Below are 18233 nucleotides of genomic sequence, written 5' to 3'. Positions count from 1 at the left end.
GCTGAAACCAGCCTCAGAAACACGGGAACTCAAAGGGTGGTAGGCTGCTCACACTGCAGTTCAGCAAGCCTGATCTTGTCAGTGGATAAATGGCTTAAAACGTGATTAAAATGTGCCTCTTTCTTTAGAGCATGATCAAAAAGTGAATTAGTGTTGCTCCACTGTCTACTGAGAGGGTCTCAGCTAGACCCAAACCAAGGACTTCTGTTCCTTGGTGTGTTACTGAATGCAACATATGCCAATACGTTACTGAAGCATTGTTAATTTTGAACCCAGTTTACCAAAGCACTTATGCAAGTGACTAAGTGAGCAAGACCTTTAACGATCTGATTTACATCCATTCATCAAACATCCTGCTTTGTCAGCTGCAGACAGCGTTTGCTCCCGGCCTCACTCATCCCTGAACAGCAACATAAATAGATGAGGGAGAAAACCGTGCGGGTGGTGTTGTGTGCTCGGTCTAGCGTATGGGTTGTTATTCCTATGGTATATGCACCCTCCACTGAGGAAGCTATACCACTGAGATGCAGATCTGGGAAAGTTTAGGCTTAACCTGCATTCTCCATGGAGGTATTTGTCTTCTAGAGTCACCCACGGAGCCCACCCTGAATCCACTGGAGGAACAGTGCTCTAGACCAGATCCTTCTAGCTGTGGAAGGATTGGGTAACCTTAGCTTTAATCCTAAAACTGATTTAAAACTTTGGCAATTTCAACATGCTTCTCTTAGTCTAAAAAGCCTCATTTTGGATTTCAGCTCACTAGAACTGAACAGTGTGACCTGAAGCAGAGGAATGTGGAAGCCAAAGCGAGTTGTATCTGACTGCCACTAAAGTCTATGGGGTTTAAACACTTCTCTGTCCCAAGAGATGAATATGGTTCCATCCATTTTTAGAGTGAAATTTCTCAACCATTTTTTAAAAAAGGACTTCCTGTTACCATCCTGAAAAGATCTACAGACCATCTTGTGTTGTTTTTTTGAGAAACAGAATAAAAAGTACTATTTGCAACAAATAAGAACTAGATCCAAATGTTTGTTACATCCTCCCCCTGCCCCACCCAATTGTTTCTTTATCTGCAGGAGTGTAAATTTGTTGGTTCTTTTTTCTGGGTATTGGACTGATGTCCTTTGAACCACAAAAGGTTTGCAGGTCGAGTAATATTTCTCTGTGTCAATTATTACCTCAAGCTGCAAAGAATGAAATTCCTTCGCTGTGACAATCCATACAGTATTATTTTGAACAATTGTACATGAGCTTGAAGCAGACATATAATTGTATAGAGTGGTTCATTTAATTTATAAACAGCTTTCAAATTTACTCTGGATTTTTCTATTGCAACAATTTTTTTCTCAACCAATCACAAGAAATTTGACTCTCAGAATCTTATTTCTGCTGTTAATCTAAGGTGCTTGCAAATTATTTGTCCTTCATGAAGAAACAAGAGACCAATAACTGCCATTTTCAGATGTCCTAAAATTTTCTTTCAGAAGATTTGCTGCCCTGTGAAAACGTGGCCACTACATCTGCACAAACTGGACTCGATTATGCTGGGTAAAATTTAAAAAACCCTCAAAGCTAGTCAAAGAACTGCAAGAATTTACCAGAAAGCAGGCAGCCTCCCCCACTCCGGAGAAGATGAAGAAATAAACATTTCTCACAGTGCTTCCCTGGGGCAGAGGCAGGAGGGTATCCTCGCAGCAGCTGGCCCTTATCAGGAGCATTCCAGCCTGCCCAGTTTGTCACAGAAACCGGCCGGAGCGGGAGCGCTCGCAGCCAACGGAGTGATTCAGTGGTGATGGGGAAGGGCGGGTGGAGCAGGTAAGTCACCTCTGGACAGGAAGGTATAAAAGATACTTGAATTACAGCGGCAGGGCCACTGGTACGCAGGGAGCTGTTAGAGGTTACTTGTCTTGCCAGACCTTCCGTGCTTGCAAACAACTCGGGGAGCTCGAATACCAGAAGGCGACTTATAAATACAAAAGACCTGAGCCTGAGACTATCCTCTGGAGAGAAGACTCTTCAGGGATAGACATCAAGAGCCCAGAACATGCTTTTCTCCTTCTAAACAGCACTCTGAACAGGTATTTATAGACTTTAATCTGCTGTACACCTCTTAACTTGCTGTGTATTCGGTTGCTCTGAGTTAAAGAGACCATTAGGGAATCGTATTACAGAACAGCATTGGCCGCTATCTTAACCGCGTGGCCTCTTTTGTCTGGTTTTATGGTGTGGAAATACCTTTTTTAGAACTTGTTGGGACATAAAAAGTACTTAAACTCAGATTTAAAACTAGTTATTGTGTCTTTCCTGAATGGCTTAGTTTTTTCTGATGTTTTCAAAGTTTATGGAAAACCCAGGTAAATAGCTGGGAAAGCTGGGTAAATAGCTGCAGGGTCTGAGGAAATGCAGTGTGACCATGGAGGTCTGAACAACTGAAGATATTGTCTTGTATTAAAATAAATAAATAAGTAAATAATGTGATTGTGTAGCACAAAAAAAAAATCCCCAACAGAAAAACAAACAAACCAACCTCCCAAACCCTAATGAATTCTATTCAGATCCCACACTGCATGTCTTCCCTGGGGCTCTCCAGCTTTAGTGACGGGCTCTCATGTAGTAGTTCAGTAGGAGCACCCAGGAGCAGTCTCGGTCCCTGCGTTAGCTGCTGCCCAAACCCAGTTTAACTTTCTGAGCAACAGCAGTGTGGCAACACACCAAAAGACACAAGAAGCAGGCAGAGGCTGACCTGTCCATCCCGGCAGAGTATGAATTAAAACTGTCTTTCTCCTGCCTCGGCTCTGTGCCCTATTCTTCATATCTCCCCAGTTTAAGTCAACTACCTGTGTCGTGTCTGATCAAGGTGCCACATAACACCAAGATGTTAATAAAAATAAGTAGACTCTAAATTTATTAAAACTACCAAGCACCTGTAGTGTCACAATCATCTTTAGCAAAGGGAAAATGTGGGCAAAAACTTGTGTCTTCATTTAAAAGCAACTGTTGTGAGTAAACTTCAAGTTTACTATCAGGGTACTGCTGTTGCGATAGCTGTCGTATTACAAACTAGTAAAAACCCCAGAAAAACAGCTTTTTCACATAGTTTATGAAATTACAGTTTGCATAAGCAAAGACTCTCTTTCTGGGGTTATCTTCTGCCACTGGTTTTGCTGCTCGTAATTTCTGACAAACACTCCTAGATGAGGGATTGCAAAAAACTGGGTATATGGGATGGAGTTCTGCAAAACATAAAATTTAGTAAAAAACAAAACAAACAAAGCAAACAGGGGTTTCCCTCATCTCTGTGCCAATTTGTGCTTGGATTTGTAATTCATCAGCATCTGCCAGATTGTGCTAAAACATGCATGGTGATCCGAAGCCAGAAAAAAACATATTAAAAAACCACAAAATTATAATTTTTTGAAAAGTGCAGATAGTCTGTGGCTGAAAATTGAACTTAAGAAAAGGCTTCACAAAAACTTATTCATTTAGAATAAGAGAAGAAAAAGAAGGAAGGTTCTTAAAGTTGGTTTCAGCTCTGGCAATAATAGCTGTGATATGAGAGGGGAGAATGCTTCGTTCTTAAATAATGGAGACTTTTTTTCTGCCATGTGAGGAATACTCCATCTTTCTGATATCTTAAATTAGCCTTTTATGCCAAGACTGGAGTCTCTAGCCTGTGCTGGTGAGCCATTGCTGGATTGACTGAAGACCTATAATTACAGCAGCAATCTGAACATTTCTGACTTGTCATCAGTAAATCTCCCAACACAAAGAATCAAGCCTAGCTAGTTCAGTGACACATTCTAAAAAAATGTTCCCCAGGCATACAGCATCAGGGCCCTTGCTGGGAATTTCCTCCAGCTAAACACTTGCTTTAAGGTAAAAGTGCTCAGTAGCTGAAAAGTTGTATGTCTGAATATTGGAATGTATACAAAGCTGCAGGTCCAGCCTAGGATGACTCGAATTCAGTGTAATACTTAGGTTGCTGAAAAGGCTAGGGTAAGTTGTAAACCAATTTGCTAAAGCTGGCGTATCAGCGGTTCAACTCCAGGCTGCTGCTTGCACACCACACCAAAGCAGAGAGCACGTGGCAGCGCGGAGCAAGGTTTGGGCCGTGCTGGCACTCCTCCAGGGCTGAGGACGGGGAAGAGCTGCGTTTCCCTAGGGAAACCAGGGCGACAAGGAAACAGTGGAGAATTCCCCTTGCGCTGGCACCAAGGCCATTTCCTCCAACGTTGCTTTTCTTGCTGTGTCATGGTGACAAGACAGAGGTGCTCCTTGTGCTGCTCGCGGCCAAGGATGGAACAAACTTTGCAAGATGGTAACATTCCCCTCACCTCCCACGACACGAGGGAATTCACATCCCACTGTGGAGAGACAAAACCAGGCGGCATCGCTGGCGGGTGCCTCGCTCGTGTGCAGAGCCACAATTCAAGGCACAAAGCTCTGTCTGAGCACACCAAAGAGAAGAGACTCACCCCCCCTGCTACCTCCACAACTGAATAGTGTTATCTGTCTCTTAGGCCTTGCTCATGCTGCCAGCATAACAGCTGAGTGCCTCCCAGACTAATAGACTGCCATAGCGAGGTCCCTACTTGACCTCATGGAGTCTTCTGCTCTCCTCCCTGCTCAGGTGTCGGGGAGCACCAGCTGGGGTAGGTTTTTGTTGTTTGTTCTGCCCAGAGGGAGGCATGTACGGGGAAAGACTGCACCCATCTATAATGCCATGGTGGTTCTGGTGGAAAGGCTTTGGCTGGACGGTGGATCTCTGCTGGTTGCTTGCTTCTTTGCAGGATGTTTAACTTCACCTTTGGTATGCAGCTTACAACAGGCTACCTGTGTCATTCTCACCTCTAGCAGGGATCTATTCCAGGCTCAGGATGCAGTGGAAGTCATGAACTTGCTCTTTGTTCCTTCTAAGGGGTTAAACATAGGTCTGGTGATGGATGTCTTCACATTGTTTAAAATGAAGGCTGTGATTTTCTTCTCTTCTAGAGTCTCCCAGGGCTCTATTTACTTCCCCGGGCACCGTCATGTCGTGCTTCACGCAACTGTGGCACTCCAACACGCCAGAATCTCCCACCAGCCCTGTCCCTGCCTCTCCAAGTGAAATCCCCATCCCCATCAGCCCCATTGTCGTCACCTCCCCAGGAGATGGCAAGAGGAAGGCGAGGTCCCCAACCGACAAGCCAGGCTCTCCAAACCCAACATCTCCAAAGCCAACCTCCCCCGTTGAGTGTTCCATTTGCTTCAACACCTATGACAACACCTTCAAGACGCCCAAGCTGCTCCAGTGCTCCCACGTTTTCTGCCTGGAGTGTGTGGCCCGCCTGAGCACGGGGCTGCCCCCAAACCAAGCAGAGGACCAGCTCCCCTGCCCCTTCTGCAGGCAGCTGACCAGCATCCCTCTGGAAGGTGCCCCAGCACTTGAGACCAGTAAGGAGCTCCTCGCCACGCTGCCTCCTGAACTCCAGCAGGAGAAGGTGCTCTGGATGGACGGGACCAAGCTCTGCTGCCGTCAGGCATCTGATGACCCAGAGAATCCAGACTCCTGTATCTCCATTGACGTCGCCATGAGCAAGCCAGAAAGCCCGGAGGCCCCCCCGGCGGGGTTAGCTGGGAGGCTGTCCCGCTGCGACATGTGCGACGACTGGAAACGCATAGTCCTCCTCTCCGCGCTGATCATCATCCTCTTCTGCATCATTCTGTGGCCAGTCCAGTGTGCCCTGAAGACGGGGAACCTCCGCTGCTTCACGAGGACTGTTGCAATGAGCAGGCCGGAGTATCTTCCCCCTAAACTCACCACACCGGCAGCACCGGTGACACAACCCCCCTTCCAGTAGCAGCCCCTCGCCAGGCTGGCGGCTCCCTCCCCACACCCCCCGGCACGGCGGGGGGGCCGGACCAGGGCCTGCTGCCCCGATGGCATTCCTCGGTTTAATGGCAGACCCAGAGGCCCTTGACCCCACGCTCCCGCGCCTGCCCTTGACCACAAGCCTCCACCTCCAGCAGCTCTGCTGGAATACTTTGCCTGCCAAGCTGTCTCCGGCCCTGGAATGCTCCAAGCAGCTGCCTCAGCATCCCGCTGCCAAACTCTCAGTGGAAACCGGAGCTTTGGAAGGAACAGGCAGGTTTTCTAGGACTGGTTGCCTCGAGCGGCACACGGCCGTGTGCTGTCTTGGCTGGGTAACAGGTGACAGTGGGTACAGTTCCTCTAACTCCCTTAGGGAATAAAGGGCTATTTTTGCAACCTGAAGGTTCTACATGATTATTCCCGAGAGGAGCTGGGATCGGGAGGGTAAAGACATGTCAAAGTCGTATACGCAGATGAAAATTAGCCTTATTCCATACACTTGAAACATTGCTGCTGCGTTACTCGATGTTGGAGGTGTAAATGCTGCCTCCTGCTGACAAAACACGGATCTATGACTACTACCCACCCTTGAGTCGCATTACCATCCTGATAAGCTTTTGAACAGAACAGAATAGCCATTCTACTCATTCTTTCCTAAGAAGATGCTTAAAAATCACCCATCCCTACCTGGACAGTGATTTTGAACAGAGGGGGCGAGTTCTGTTAGGCACACTGACACAGCAAGTTACTTTATCAGTGAACTTCACTCATACTTCTCACAGGCAAACTGTTGACAAAATGATAGAAGTTCCATCTTTTGACAGTTTTACCCTCCTAATCTTAAAAGGTGTCAGTATTAAGACACAGGCCAGTTGCTTACACTGTATTTTTATTTAATGCAGTGATCTTCTGACAGTGATTAACAAAAGTCTTCATGATTAAGGCGATTTATAATTAAATGTTTTCTATTCAAACACATGGATGTAAGACTGTATTGTATGCAAGTACCATGCATGTATGTATTAAATTATGTTTTATACAATGCAAGGTGTCAATTTGTAGCAGTTACTCCACATTTCCCTTCTTATTTGCAGTTGGAGAGGTTCACTTAGCAGTCCTGAGTCCAGCTGCATTCCTAGATCATGGTAGCGAAACAGCACATGGCACGTCTGTACTCTGGTCCAGTTGTCCCAGTGTTGAACAATCCTGCACTCATGGACAGCTTTATCCCTTTAATTCATACTTACTATCATCTAGGTGGTGTTGTCCCAGGTGTCCCTTTCCTCTGTGTTTACCCGATTTGACCTGAAAAATGACAAGCTCCAAAGACTGCTCATCTTTTGCGTCTTCCCAGCTGGATGAAAGATGGTTCCAGTCTCCCTTTTCAGAAAATCTAATTTGAAATAGAAAAAGCTGAAGCAACGGCAGAAGTAACTCAAGTCCGTTGCTGTGCAAACCTTCTGTGGAAAGCTCTTGCATGTGCTGTATCTGCAATACCTTTGTTGCTCAGCTGCGGGCTGGTATTATCTGTGCCAGCCACATCTGCAGAAACTACTCCAGGCACTGTAACAACTTCTGCCAAAGTCATTGGGCTTGACAGGGATTCTCACTTGTATCATCCTGTCCGTTCCCCATGCTTGCCAATGAAAGGATATCTTCAGAGCACCAATTTAAGTGTGTTCTTGAAAAAAGTGACTCAGCAAGACTTAAGGCAGAGAAGGCACTTCCATTTTACCCAAGGTGCATTTGGGACTAAGCCCAGCAAATAGACACTTAGTAGAGATGAAGTGCTCTGTCATTACATCTTTGTTACCCTTCAACTCCCACTGATGAGACCTAAGGGCAGGGGAGAGAGATATAACATCTTCAGCTTCATAAAATCTATTGTTATGGTGGCAAATGGGCCACAGAGATGTTCTCGCAGTTCCAAGTGTTCCTAGTGGTCTGTCGCAGCATCCTTGTGGGGGCTGTCCCTTTGCACCTCCCCTTCTCACCATTTACATAGAAACAAAGGTTGAAGGTTTAGCTAACATGCAGCTGAACCTCTCACTCACGCATAGTCAAAAGGAAGGTTCAAAGCAAGTGAAAATTGGGCCCTGAACTGTAGAATTGGGCAATGGGAGACATTCAGGATGCCTCATTATTCACACTGTCAGTCACTTTCCCAAAAAGCAAACTACTTAGAAAGGGGAAAAAAAAAAAAAAAAGCGCCTTGAGAATATTCAACATTTATTAAAAGTGCAATAAAAATAAACAGTTCTCCTGTCCCTGTGCCAAGGGACCAGAAAGACCAGCCAGGAAACACAGCCAAGGTATGTCATTGTGCTTTAGTTCAACCCCTTCTGCTCAACACTTGGAGCTGGCACTCCAGGCACAAACACCCCGACCATGCATCAAGTCCAACCAGTTCCAGAGACTTAGGACTTCCAACATCAGCCCCACACATGCGCTGGAGGTTCAGGCAGTGGCACTCGGACCCAAGGCTCCCCACAGAATCCTGCAGGAAGGGTTTCTTTGGCAGGACTGTTTGCAGGCCTTAGGGCTGGAACAGCAGGAAGCACTGGCAGTCACAAGTCAAGACTTATCAACAGAGCTGGAATACTCTACTCAGTGACACGTTCATCTTCATGGCACTGGTCAAGTCACACACACTCCTACAACACCCCTACTCAGCAGACACAAAACTTGCCTTGTCATATAAGTTGCAAGGGGGGGTGGGGGGGAAAAGAGAGGTCATGCAGCAAGGAAACGGCAGAGCTGCATCAAGCTTAGAGGGGCCCAGCTCAAAAAGTTCCCTTTTGAGGATTAGTATCCTCAGCTGTTACTCACTAGGGGTGGCTAAAAGCACAGCACACAAAGCTGCTTTCCTACTCTTCAGCACCCATCAGCTAGGTGGGATATCAGTTAGCTCAGTATTCAGACCCACAGTCAAAGGTGGAGATGCTCACCTCTTTCTCTCAATTCTGCTATGAAACCCAGGCGCAGAGCAGCTAGCAAGCTCTCGGGCACACACACAGGCATCTGCTGCCCTACAGCAGCAGGGACTGCTCGGGGTGCTCTGCATAGAAATCTAGAACTGGTACAGCCAAAAGTAAGTGTGAGAAAAAGAATCAAGAGAGGTGTAAATACCTGGGTCCAGGCAGCACATGCTATTTCTCACCCTCACAGGCAGCGAAGTTACTCCAGGATTTAGTCTAAAGCCACTTCTAGCTTAGAAATGATTGACTTAATGAAAACATTAAAGTCTACTAACATTTTACTAATACCCTAAGTGGGCAACCCTGGGAAGCTCTTAAGCAAATAGTCATTTCCGTTCCTTTTAACAATTTGTGTGTAAAAAATAAGCATCTTAAATTAAAAAAAAAAAATTAAACTGAGCCTTGATGCCCTAATGAATGTCCAGAGGCACTTCCACATAAATATCAACCTACTGATGCAGGGGAGAATATCCTTCTGATGAATAAGTTAGGTCAAGGCATGTTCTTAGGCACAGACTCTGCTTGCTTCTTACAGTCAGACTTCTTACTTCCTCGCTGAATCCAAGGTGCTTGGGGAAGGCAAGACGGGCAAAAAAAATTGTCCGCAATTGCAGAACTTGGAAAGGGTGGACGTAAACACTGTAAATCCTGCATTCAAACAGAAGGAAGAAGGGTGGCATGGTTTATAACTGGGAGAAAAGTGCATTGATAAGGTCACAGAGCTGAGACACTCCCGGCGTGTGAAGTCTCCTACTCGTTTGCATACACAGCACAGGCTTGTTCTCCGTGTCTGACGGCTTCCTGACATAACAGTCCAAAAAGTAGATCTCCCCACCCCCACCCCCCCACCACTGCAAACGCTGTAAATGTGTGCTGAGATCTCATTACCCCATCTCCCCCCGTTCTCCCATCAGCATCCGGCCACAGCCGCATCTTTAGGTGCTGCCAAATTTCATCGAAGCACAGCTGCCTTCCCCGATGCCGGCAGAGCCGCAGAGATCTAAATAAGCTGAGCTGAGGAGGAGCTGGGTCAAACGCAATGCAAGCAGACTGTGGTGGCACTCTCAGTTATTCAAGGGAAGCATTCCTACCTGTACAGCCTCCATACAGCTCACCTCCGGCTCCTTTATCGCCCTGTATTACTCATCCCTGAAACCTTTGGGCTTTTGATGTTAAGGTTCTCGTAGACGGAAGCTGACTCATCATCAGCCCTGTCAAGAAACAAAGCCTTGTTACTAACAGCCTCACCACTCTGGATTTTCTCCCAGAGGCAGGAGGCCAGTGGGAAGTGGCTAATGGCGCAGCCAAGCTCCCTTTTTCACCCCCCCAGCCTTGTAAATAGGACAACATCGTGTTACCTGCTGTTTTCAATCCCTGTTTTCTTTCCCTTTGGCTGGGCCACCCCCTCTTATGTTCAAATACAGCTTGAGGATGGAGCTTTAAACCTTCCTCCATGTCAGCCTTTCATAGATGCAAAGTTTCTGCAGGATCAGTGGATACAGTTCCTGGTATTTCCTACTCTTACTTTCTCTACATATCCAAATTCTTTGGATTTTCCAAAATCTAATGGAAGGAGAGGGCTGCTCCAAAAGCCAAATCCAAGTTCCTCTAAAGCAGGTTTGACACCCAACGCTGAACTCACAGGAGCTCTCTGGAGCCGACAGCACCAGCCACATAGAGCTCACCTTGCTCAGCTCAGTCCCACACAGTCCTCCCCACCCTCTTTTATTCAGAGCTGCTGTTTCAAAGTCAGGCATTTTAAACAGGATACAAACATTTCCAGGGTCCAACGGGGAAGATCCCAACTGGCCAGATCCAGCAGGAACTGGAAGGTCCATAATACCAGTGGAGGATCCAGATTTCCCTTCAGCACTGCATGTTAGCAAGGTCTTTGCAGTTATGGATGTGCCGCAGGGCCAGAGCGGCTCTGCCTGCGCCTGCCTTTGGGGTGCTGTGCCCTTCCCTGCCTCCTCCTGCCCTCTCTGCTCTGCACCCCAGCCCGGAGCACCCCAGCCACCGGTCCCAGCTCCAGCTTCTCCCGCAGAGGCAGCCCTGGGCACAGCAGGCAGGAGCCACCAACACTCTGGCGGTGGCCAAACGCCCAGAGAAGAATGTGTGACATCTCCTTTTGCCCTCCTCTCTTCAGTTGGATTTTTCGTTGTGCGTGAGCCCAGCAACAGCATTTCTGCCTCCACTTTAACACCCACTCCTCTGCTTCTGCCTAGCCGTCTCTTCTTTCAAAAATTGATCCTGCAATTCAAGGTGCCCAAGAGCTCTGATATTATATAACTGACATATGTCCCTACCCACTCACCTTCAACTTATAACCCCCTGTCCATCACTAGCTGATATCCCATTACTTGGGACAAGAGGGAAAAACATAATTTGGGGTATTTTATCTCTGCTTATGTAAGGAACTCATGCTACTTAGCACATGCTGCCTTTCCACATGGGTGTGAATCCACCTCCCTCTGCTCTCTTCTCGTCTTCCTTCAGATTTTGCTGTAGAAGTCCCTCAGTTGCAGTAGCACAGTTTCACTCTAGCTGATTCTCCAGAGCCATGGCTATGGGGCACTAGATGCTAAAGGCTGAGAGCCATTTCCCTCCTCTCCTTCCCAAAAGCGTAGCGCACAAGCAAGGTGGGCTGCTTAAACACCCCAGCTGACAGCGTGGTGGGATCACCTGCTTATTTTTAGCCATTCCCATACGATAGTCAGCAACCAGTCAAGGTTTCAGGTATGGGAGAGGCAGGATGGCAAAGGATAAATACTGGGGCCTTTGCTCAAGCTGTTCTCTCTACGGTTGCAGAAGTTCTTAGCCCTGGCAGAGATGTTGAGCTTACACAGACTGGGTCCGTGGTGAAGGAGGCTGCCCTTTGGCTCTGCCTTTTTCCATAGGAGAGTAGCCGATATTCAAGTAGTCTCGCTCTTTCCTTTTATTCCTCTGAAAGAGAAAGCAAAGACAATAAATTCCCAAGCAAAGCAGATGCAGAAGAAAGCCTTACAAGGTCCTGTATGGCAGCAGGGGAGCAATGGGGGTAGGTTTATTTCCATGTGTGCAGGGCAGTATTTGAGCTCCACCGAGAAGGTGGGAGCAGTGGCTGGTGTGGGCCAAGCTCCCACTTTTCCAACCAAGCCAAATGGGTCTCACCTGCTCTTCTTCCAACCTCTTCTGCTCGGCCTCAATGTACTGCTGAACAGCCATGTAAACAAATTTGTACTGAGCCTCTGTCTGCACCATGCCCGAACGCTGCCTGCGGACCATCTGAATCGTTTTGGGGATGTCAATGTCACAGTCCAAACCTGCTCAAGAGCGAGAAGGTGAGGTTTAGGGAGTGGGAATTAAGTTGAGAAATTATTTCCTTAAGACAGCTTTGAAAGCTTTCTGCATCTTGCTGCACAGTGTCAGAAAAGCCCCAGAATATTGTGAAAGGATTTGGCGCATCTCTGTGCCTAGGAGATTTGTTTATTTTTTAATCCCCAACAGAACATCTTGGACTGAGAACGGCTGAGACAGGACTGACTTGCTTCAAGCAAGGAGAGGGGAGGGAAATTAGGTCTGTTCTGTGGTGACTTCCTACAGATCCAGACTTACTACCCTTGCACGGTTTACAGAATAGATACAACCACTGCTGAAGAGGGTCAGCCAGCTTTGAGGCTCCTGGACCTAACCCAGAGATGCCACGGGGAGTTCTATAACAGCTCTAGAGTTTCAGGTAAGGGTGACAGCCCTTCTGCACAGAAGAGTTTGGAGGACTTGTTTCTAAAAGGGCTATGGGAGTTACACCCTTACTGAACCCGTTTCCCCTCTTCTCTGCCCTCAATAAAAGAGAATTGGACAGGAGACCTTGAAATCGTGGCCCTGTTGATGCCAAGGAGAAGACTGCTGTGCTGCTGAAAGCATCTCCCTTACTAGAGGGCTGGCCCTGTGCGCTCCTGTTTGGAGAGGGTTCATGTTTCATTACGACAGAGCTCCATTTGTTGGCCCACAGAGAAACAGGGAAGTGGGCAGAGTAGAAAAGCCCTCCTCACCCTGCATTCAGGCTGAGCCTATGCCCACTGTTGGCCTGACAGGTCAAACCCCCTGGCCTGGAGATCAGGTACCCCCTGCTTGCACAAGAGGAGGGTTATCCAATAATTGGTCAGAGCAAGGCAAACAGCAAAAGCCACGAGATAGACAGGGAGACATACCTTGCCTGTGAATAATATCTACCAGAATATCTATCACTATGATGGTGCCTGTTCGTCCTATTCCAGCACTGGAAAGAGAAGAAAAAAAAAAAAAAAAACACATAATAAATCATTGCAAGAAACATTCCCCAGAGTTAGTCAGCTCAGCTCCCACACTCGTCTGCATGCCTGGTCTGCCCTGGGAAGAGCTGGCATGACTGGTACAAGGTAAACCCAGCCAAATGCCGACTCTGAGGAGATCAGAGTCTAGCAGGCTGCATCAGAGCTACCAACTCCAGACCAAGCCTGCTCTTCCCTGCACTCTCACCAGTGAGGCTCTGGAGGAGGGCTGTATTTCCCACGGGTACACTTATATCCCAGTTGCCCACCACCAGCTCATGTGATGACCCAGCTGCAGGTGTAACGAAGAAGAAGAAATACATTTGTATTACCCACGCCCACTGGTTCGTACCTGCAGTGCACTATGATCGGCCCCGTGTCTGGAATGCTTCGCTGTGCCCGATTCACTTGGTCCAGAAAGCTCAGAACCCCTCCTGGTTCATTGGGAACCCCGTGGTCTGGCCAGCTAAAATACTGATAGTGCTTCACCAGTCTCGGGCGCTCATCCTGCAGGGAGCAGAGACCCACTACCTAGTCAGAAAACCCCTCCTACTAGGAGGCGGAGGCTTCTCCTTCCTTTCTTTTTATCAAAGCTGAGGCAAAGTGGCCCAGAACTTAAGTATCAATAAAAAAAAAAAAAACAAAAAAACAAACACACACACACACAAAAAAAAACCCACACCAAAAAAAAACCAAACAGAAAAGCCACAGCTCCCTCCTTGGGGGTTCCAGCACCAGCCCGTTCCTGGGCAGACAGCAGCAGAGGACTCACCCTGTCTGTCCGCAAGATCTCCAGCTCCCGAAGATAGTAGCCCTGGGCCTCCCGCTCGCTCACGTTTCGCACACAGATGCACCCGTACTCCTTGGTGCAACTCTTGTCTGGCCAGTAGCGGAAGCATTTGTTCTGCAGCAACATCAGATAGCTGCTCATTAGTCGAGACCGGGGAGCTGGAGGATGAACCCCTCAACACCTTGCTCGGGGGTGCTGCTGCATTCAGAGGGTGTATAGCCCCAGTGAAGAGGTTTAAAGGAGAGCCATACACACAGAGCATTTCCTTTCAACTGGGGGTGTACTGGAAAGGGCCATTCCTACATGAAGGACGTGATCCCTCAGGGAACCTCCCTCCTCAGCTAGCCCCAGCCTCAGGTAGGCCTTGCTTTGCCAAAGGCATAGTCTTGACACGCAGCATCTGAGCTGTGTGCCTGGTCATTACCTAACTCCTGAGCCAAACGGCCATCCCATAGTCTGCCTTTACCCCTCCTCCTGCCCATCTTCTCTCTGCTACAGTGACTTTGCCAATACAAAAGAAGGCCTGTGAGTGAAGCTACCTTAATCTCATCTCTGTGCTAGGCTCCTGCATGTGCAGCCTCCCCCTCATTCCTAAGTAAAACTGCTAGTGCCAAGCAATTAGCAAATCTCTTTACTAGGGAAGGCCCTTCTGGTAAATGGCTCTGCATGGAATTTCACTATATTCCTTGGCCCCTAGCAACCCACTCTTAGTGAAATGCATACAGGTAGTACACCAATAGGCTGTATAATCACTTTTCTCCCTCACACAGTTTGCAATTTGCAACACCCCGCCTCACCGCTTTCCAGGTTGCTGTAACAAGCAGGATGCTTTCCCTGCTTTTTCTCTGCCACTTCCAATTCCCCAGAGCCTTGAAGCAAGTCATATGAGGGACACCCCCTTAATATTTATGGGACCAGGGAGATTGGCTGTGCAGAGCAAAGTGGTACTTTTCTTCCATGAAGAAATGCTAAAGCAATTTACAAGACGGAGGAGGAGTGAAATGCAAGCTAGCCAGAGGCAATTTAACCAAACACTATTAGTACTGGCAGCAGGTAACTTTCAGGCTTGGGGACAGCACCCTAGAAGTGCTCACCCTGCCCCGTTCCACCTCCTTGGTTGTCATGACAATGACGTGACTGTTCTCTTGATACACCATGGCCCAGAAGTCATTCACCGTCGTCTGCAGGCAGCCCTGGGTGGCTATATAGATCTTGCAGTGCTCCGAGTTCCTTCCATCTTCAGGGATGCTCTGAGAAGCAAAGGAGAGGGGGAAAAACCCCACCAGTGACGCTGAAGTGAGGAACTAAGAATTGCTTTAGTGCATCTTTAGCAGCAAAGTCAGCAGACGTTCCATGCATGCAGGATTTCTGAGCTAGCTGATTTTCCTCTATTCCTCAGACCTGCAGACATGGACTGCTCTCATCACCAGCAAAACAGTCTGCCTCTCTCCAGGGACCTTTATGCTGCTGTAACGCACGTTACTGAACAACAGACTCTTGCCAGCAGGCAGCTGCAGAAGTTGCAGGTGGATGTGGCTGGAATGAAGCCACCTCGAAGGTTCCCCAAAGGCTGGTGCTTAAGTGCAAGAGCAGGACTGCTGGAAATACAGTTTCAAGCAGCTCTCAGCTTACAGATAACAATTATAATTTGACCTCAGAGATAACGTTCAATGTCAGAGTCTGGGTCAGTCCCCTAGGACCTCCTGAACAGGTAAGGAAAGGAGGGGATTGAGATAAACGCTTAGATAGGGGCACATAGGACATGGTAGAATGATGGGGAATCATCTGTATCCCTCGGGATACAGTACAGAAATCCATTGTTTAGCCTGGACCCAATGAAAGATTTTGGTCCTGACAGGCCGTTCCCTCAAGACTTACACAATTACCGCACTTATCCACCAAAACCACGGCACTGGGCTGAAAAGAGCCCTCACATGGTGTCTCCCCTTTCTGAAGTACCTTGATATAGTTGGCATTGATGTAGTCCGACCCAGGCACGCTCTCATCTACGTCTCGGAGCGCCACCCGCGTGGTATCAACTGAAGGAGAAGAGTCCAGAATGAACACAGGAGCGAGTCGCACACACGGGAGCAGGATGGGCTTTGCAGCAGGGCAGCCACAGTGGCTCCCAGCAAGGGCTCTCACAAGGCTCTTACTATGCAGTCACACAGGTAACTCTTGCAAAAAGAGGGCGTAAAATGCTCTCATGACACTTAGCAGTACTCCACACTGCCTGGCTCACAGCTACGTTGCCAATCTAGTAACCTGGATGGACATTACTGATACGCAGGGTTGCAGACTAACCTGAGCTCAACTTCTCCAGTATTTCATTTGGAGGCTCTAGCTCTGGCTCCATACGACTTTTGAACTACAGCTGAGCTCTGAAGCGTATTTGGACTCACGGCACAAAGAGGAGAGCAATTTATCGGTTTCCCAAGCAAAAGCAAAGGACCAGGTTAGAAAGGGGATGGAGAACGCCACAAACTAACTGGACCACTCCACTAGGACAGTGTACACCTCTTTCCAACTCAGCTATGATCAGAAAAATCTGCAGGGTTAACTAGCCCCAGAGAAGGCTGCAGAAATTCTGGTGAAAAAACCCAAAGCAGTATTCAGTGTCTCCTTACAGGGAAGGATGTTCTTGTAGCGATTCTTAGCCTTGTTCTCCGGTCGCTGTCCCTCCTTCCTGGGGTAAAGGAGCTTGCACTCTTGCTGCTGCAGCATCTGTGGAGCAGAGTACAAAAGAACAAACTGTTCTGGGCAGACAAAGGGAATAAGAGGCAAAGGAAGGGCTCTTTCGACTAGCTGCTTGGCTTCCTAATGCTGAGAAGAGCAGAGGGAGTGCTGGCAGGAAGGGAAAGGGAGCCAAAAAGCAGCTTGATGAGAGAGCTAATGTGGTGAGAAGGCACAAATCCCTGCAGGGAACAAAAGGCACACAATTCTAGGATGAGGAAGGAGAAACTGCCGCAGACATGAGAAAAAGCAGTGAAAAAAAAAAAAAAAAAACAAAAACAACCAGGAAGTAACTCAGTTGAACGTGGAAAACAAGGAAAGGTGAAACAGTGTTGAGAAGAGGTGCTCAGTGCTGGAAAATCATGACACTCCCATGCAAATATGATATTCTTCACCCACAGGCACAAGTGTGACAGAGCACAGCAGCATCCTGTACCTCGAACTCTTCCCAGAACCCTTGCTTGGCCTTCTCACTGTGATCTGCCATTTTGTTCAGCTCCTTCACTCTGTTTTCAATGTTAGCTGCATTGATGCGCGTGGCATTGAATGGCTGAAAGAGAGGAAGACAGAATAGAAATCACTTTCAGTAACAGAAAGACAGATAACTTTTCCCTTGAAAATAACAATTCCTGAATCCCTGTGGTTATTGGTAGGAGTTAGGTCCATGCCTGAGGCCTTGGGTGTGGGGCCAGGGACCTCTCTGGCAAGTGGGAGCCTGGACAAGCATAGCAAATAATCAGTGGGATATTCTGGGGTCAGGGAGTTTCCAAAGAGCAGGGGCAGATCTGTGCATTCCCCTGGGGGTTTGGGCAAGCCTGGAACCAACAAATTTGTGCAAGAGCAGCTACCACCTGCTTCAGATGAACCACAGCTCCAGACTTCTCCACCATGGGGTTTTTCTTATAATGCTCCACCAGGTCTGTGAGCGTGTCAAACCTCTCGCCTCCCCCCACGTCATACTTCCCGTCTGGCTGTGGGAGAGAAGGACAAAACCACGGTGAGACTCGAATGCTCCCAGCTGGGTCACCCACCCAGCACCTATCGCAGGGTGAGCGGGGACAGCACGTTTCCCACCTGGTAGTGGATCATCACGTGGGTCACGTGTGGTTTACGGTCCCCAGTCTCCATCTTATCCTCGTTCGTCAGCACCGACAACACAAAGTCCCCTGGTTTGCTCTGGCTCTCTCGCACCAGGAAGCTACCTGGCTTCCCCTTCTCCGTCAGCAGCTTCTCTGCCTCCTTGCCAGTGAGGTGCCCATGGTACCACCTAGGGAGCAGCAATGGAGAACAGGGTCAGCTCCGAAACATAGAGAGCATTGCCTTTAGACAAGAGCTACACTCGCTGCTGGGGACGGTGTTCATGGGAAACCCATTTTTAGGCTCCCAAGCTGACTGCTCGACCCACTGGCATGACACTGGCTTGAGTTATTTTAGAAACAGTCTCCAGTGACTTCCCTCCAACACTTTGCAGTGTCACATCAATACCTTAGCCTGAGGCTGGAAGCATCAGGACTTTGCTCGATCCTCCAGCCAAATGTGAAATGTCATCAGTATATTAAACTGCCACGTGGTATATGACAAGAACTGTC

The 18233-nt window shown here is 48.1% G+C and overlaps 2 protein-coding genes across 3 annotated transcripts in view; one reads left to right on the top strand and one right to left on the bottom strand.

The window, feature by feature from the left end:
• The first annotated feature begins 1864 nt into the window (after nucleotides 1–1864).
• Nucleotides 1865–8567, top strand: RNF223 (ring finger protein 223). Of its 2 annotated transcripts, XM_033007628.2 has the most exons (3): nucleotides 1865–2081; nucleotides 4524–4655; nucleotides 4996–8567. In XM_033007628.2, the coding sequence occupies exons 2-3, from the start codon at nucleotides 4604–4606 to the stop codon at nucleotides 5841–5843; spliced, it is 900 nt and encodes a 299-aa protein (XP_032863519.2). In that variant the 5' UTR covers nucleotides 1865–2081; nucleotides 4524–4603; the 3' UTR covers nucleotides 5844–8567. The 2 variants fall into 2 exon arrangements, with proteins under 2 accessions (XP_032863519.2, XP_032863520.2); XM_033007629.2 differs by lacking the exon at nucleotides 4524–4655 and having other exon boundaries at nucleotides 1866–2081.
• The window catches only part of LOC104368318 (tyrosine-protein phosphatase non-receptor type 11), a 56203-nt gene continuing 46036 nt past the window's right edge, over nucleotides 8067–18233 (bottom strand). Inside the window, exons 5-17 of the mRNA XM_042794741.1 lie at nucleotides 17719–17911; nucleotides 17496–17615; nucleotides 17081–17194; nucleotides 16539–16635; nucleotides 15871–15950; nucleotides 15006–15161; nucleotides 13894–14025; nucleotides 13474–13628; nucleotides 13023–13090; nucleotides 11983–12134; nucleotides 11675–11775; nucleotides 9924–10043; nucleotides 8067–9480 (exon numbers count right to left, since the gene is read on the bottom strand). Of these exons, the coding sequence (XP_042650675.1) occupies nucleotides 9959–10043; nucleotides 11675–11775; nucleotides 11983–12134; nucleotides 13023–13090; nucleotides 13474–13628; nucleotides 13894–14025; nucleotides 15006–15161; nucleotides 15871–15950; nucleotides 16539–16635; nucleotides 17081–17194; nucleotides 17496–17615; nucleotides 17719–17911 (1453 nt within the window). The 3' untranslated portion in view covers nucleotides 8067–9480; nucleotides 9924–9958. The remainder of the gene's footprint in view (nucleotides 9481–9923; nucleotides 10044–11674; nucleotides 11776–11982; nucleotides 12135–13022; nucleotides 13091–13473; nucleotides 13629–13893; nucleotides 14026–15005; nucleotides 15162–15870; nucleotides 15951–16538; nucleotides 16636–17080; nucleotides 17195–17495; nucleotides 17616–17718; nucleotides 17912–18233) is intronic.

Source organism: Tyto alba, unplaced genomic scaffold (assembly GCF_018691265.1).
Source record: "Tyto alba isolate M040663 unplaced genomic scaffold, T.alba_DEE_v4.0 Super-Scaffold_20000042, whole genome shotgun sequence".
NCBI lineage: Eukaryota > Metazoa > Chordata > Aves > Strigiformes > Tytonidae > Tyto > Tyto alba.
The sequence above is the reverse complement of the archived record's forward strand: the minus strand, read 5'-3'. Positions and strand labels throughout refer to the sequence as shown.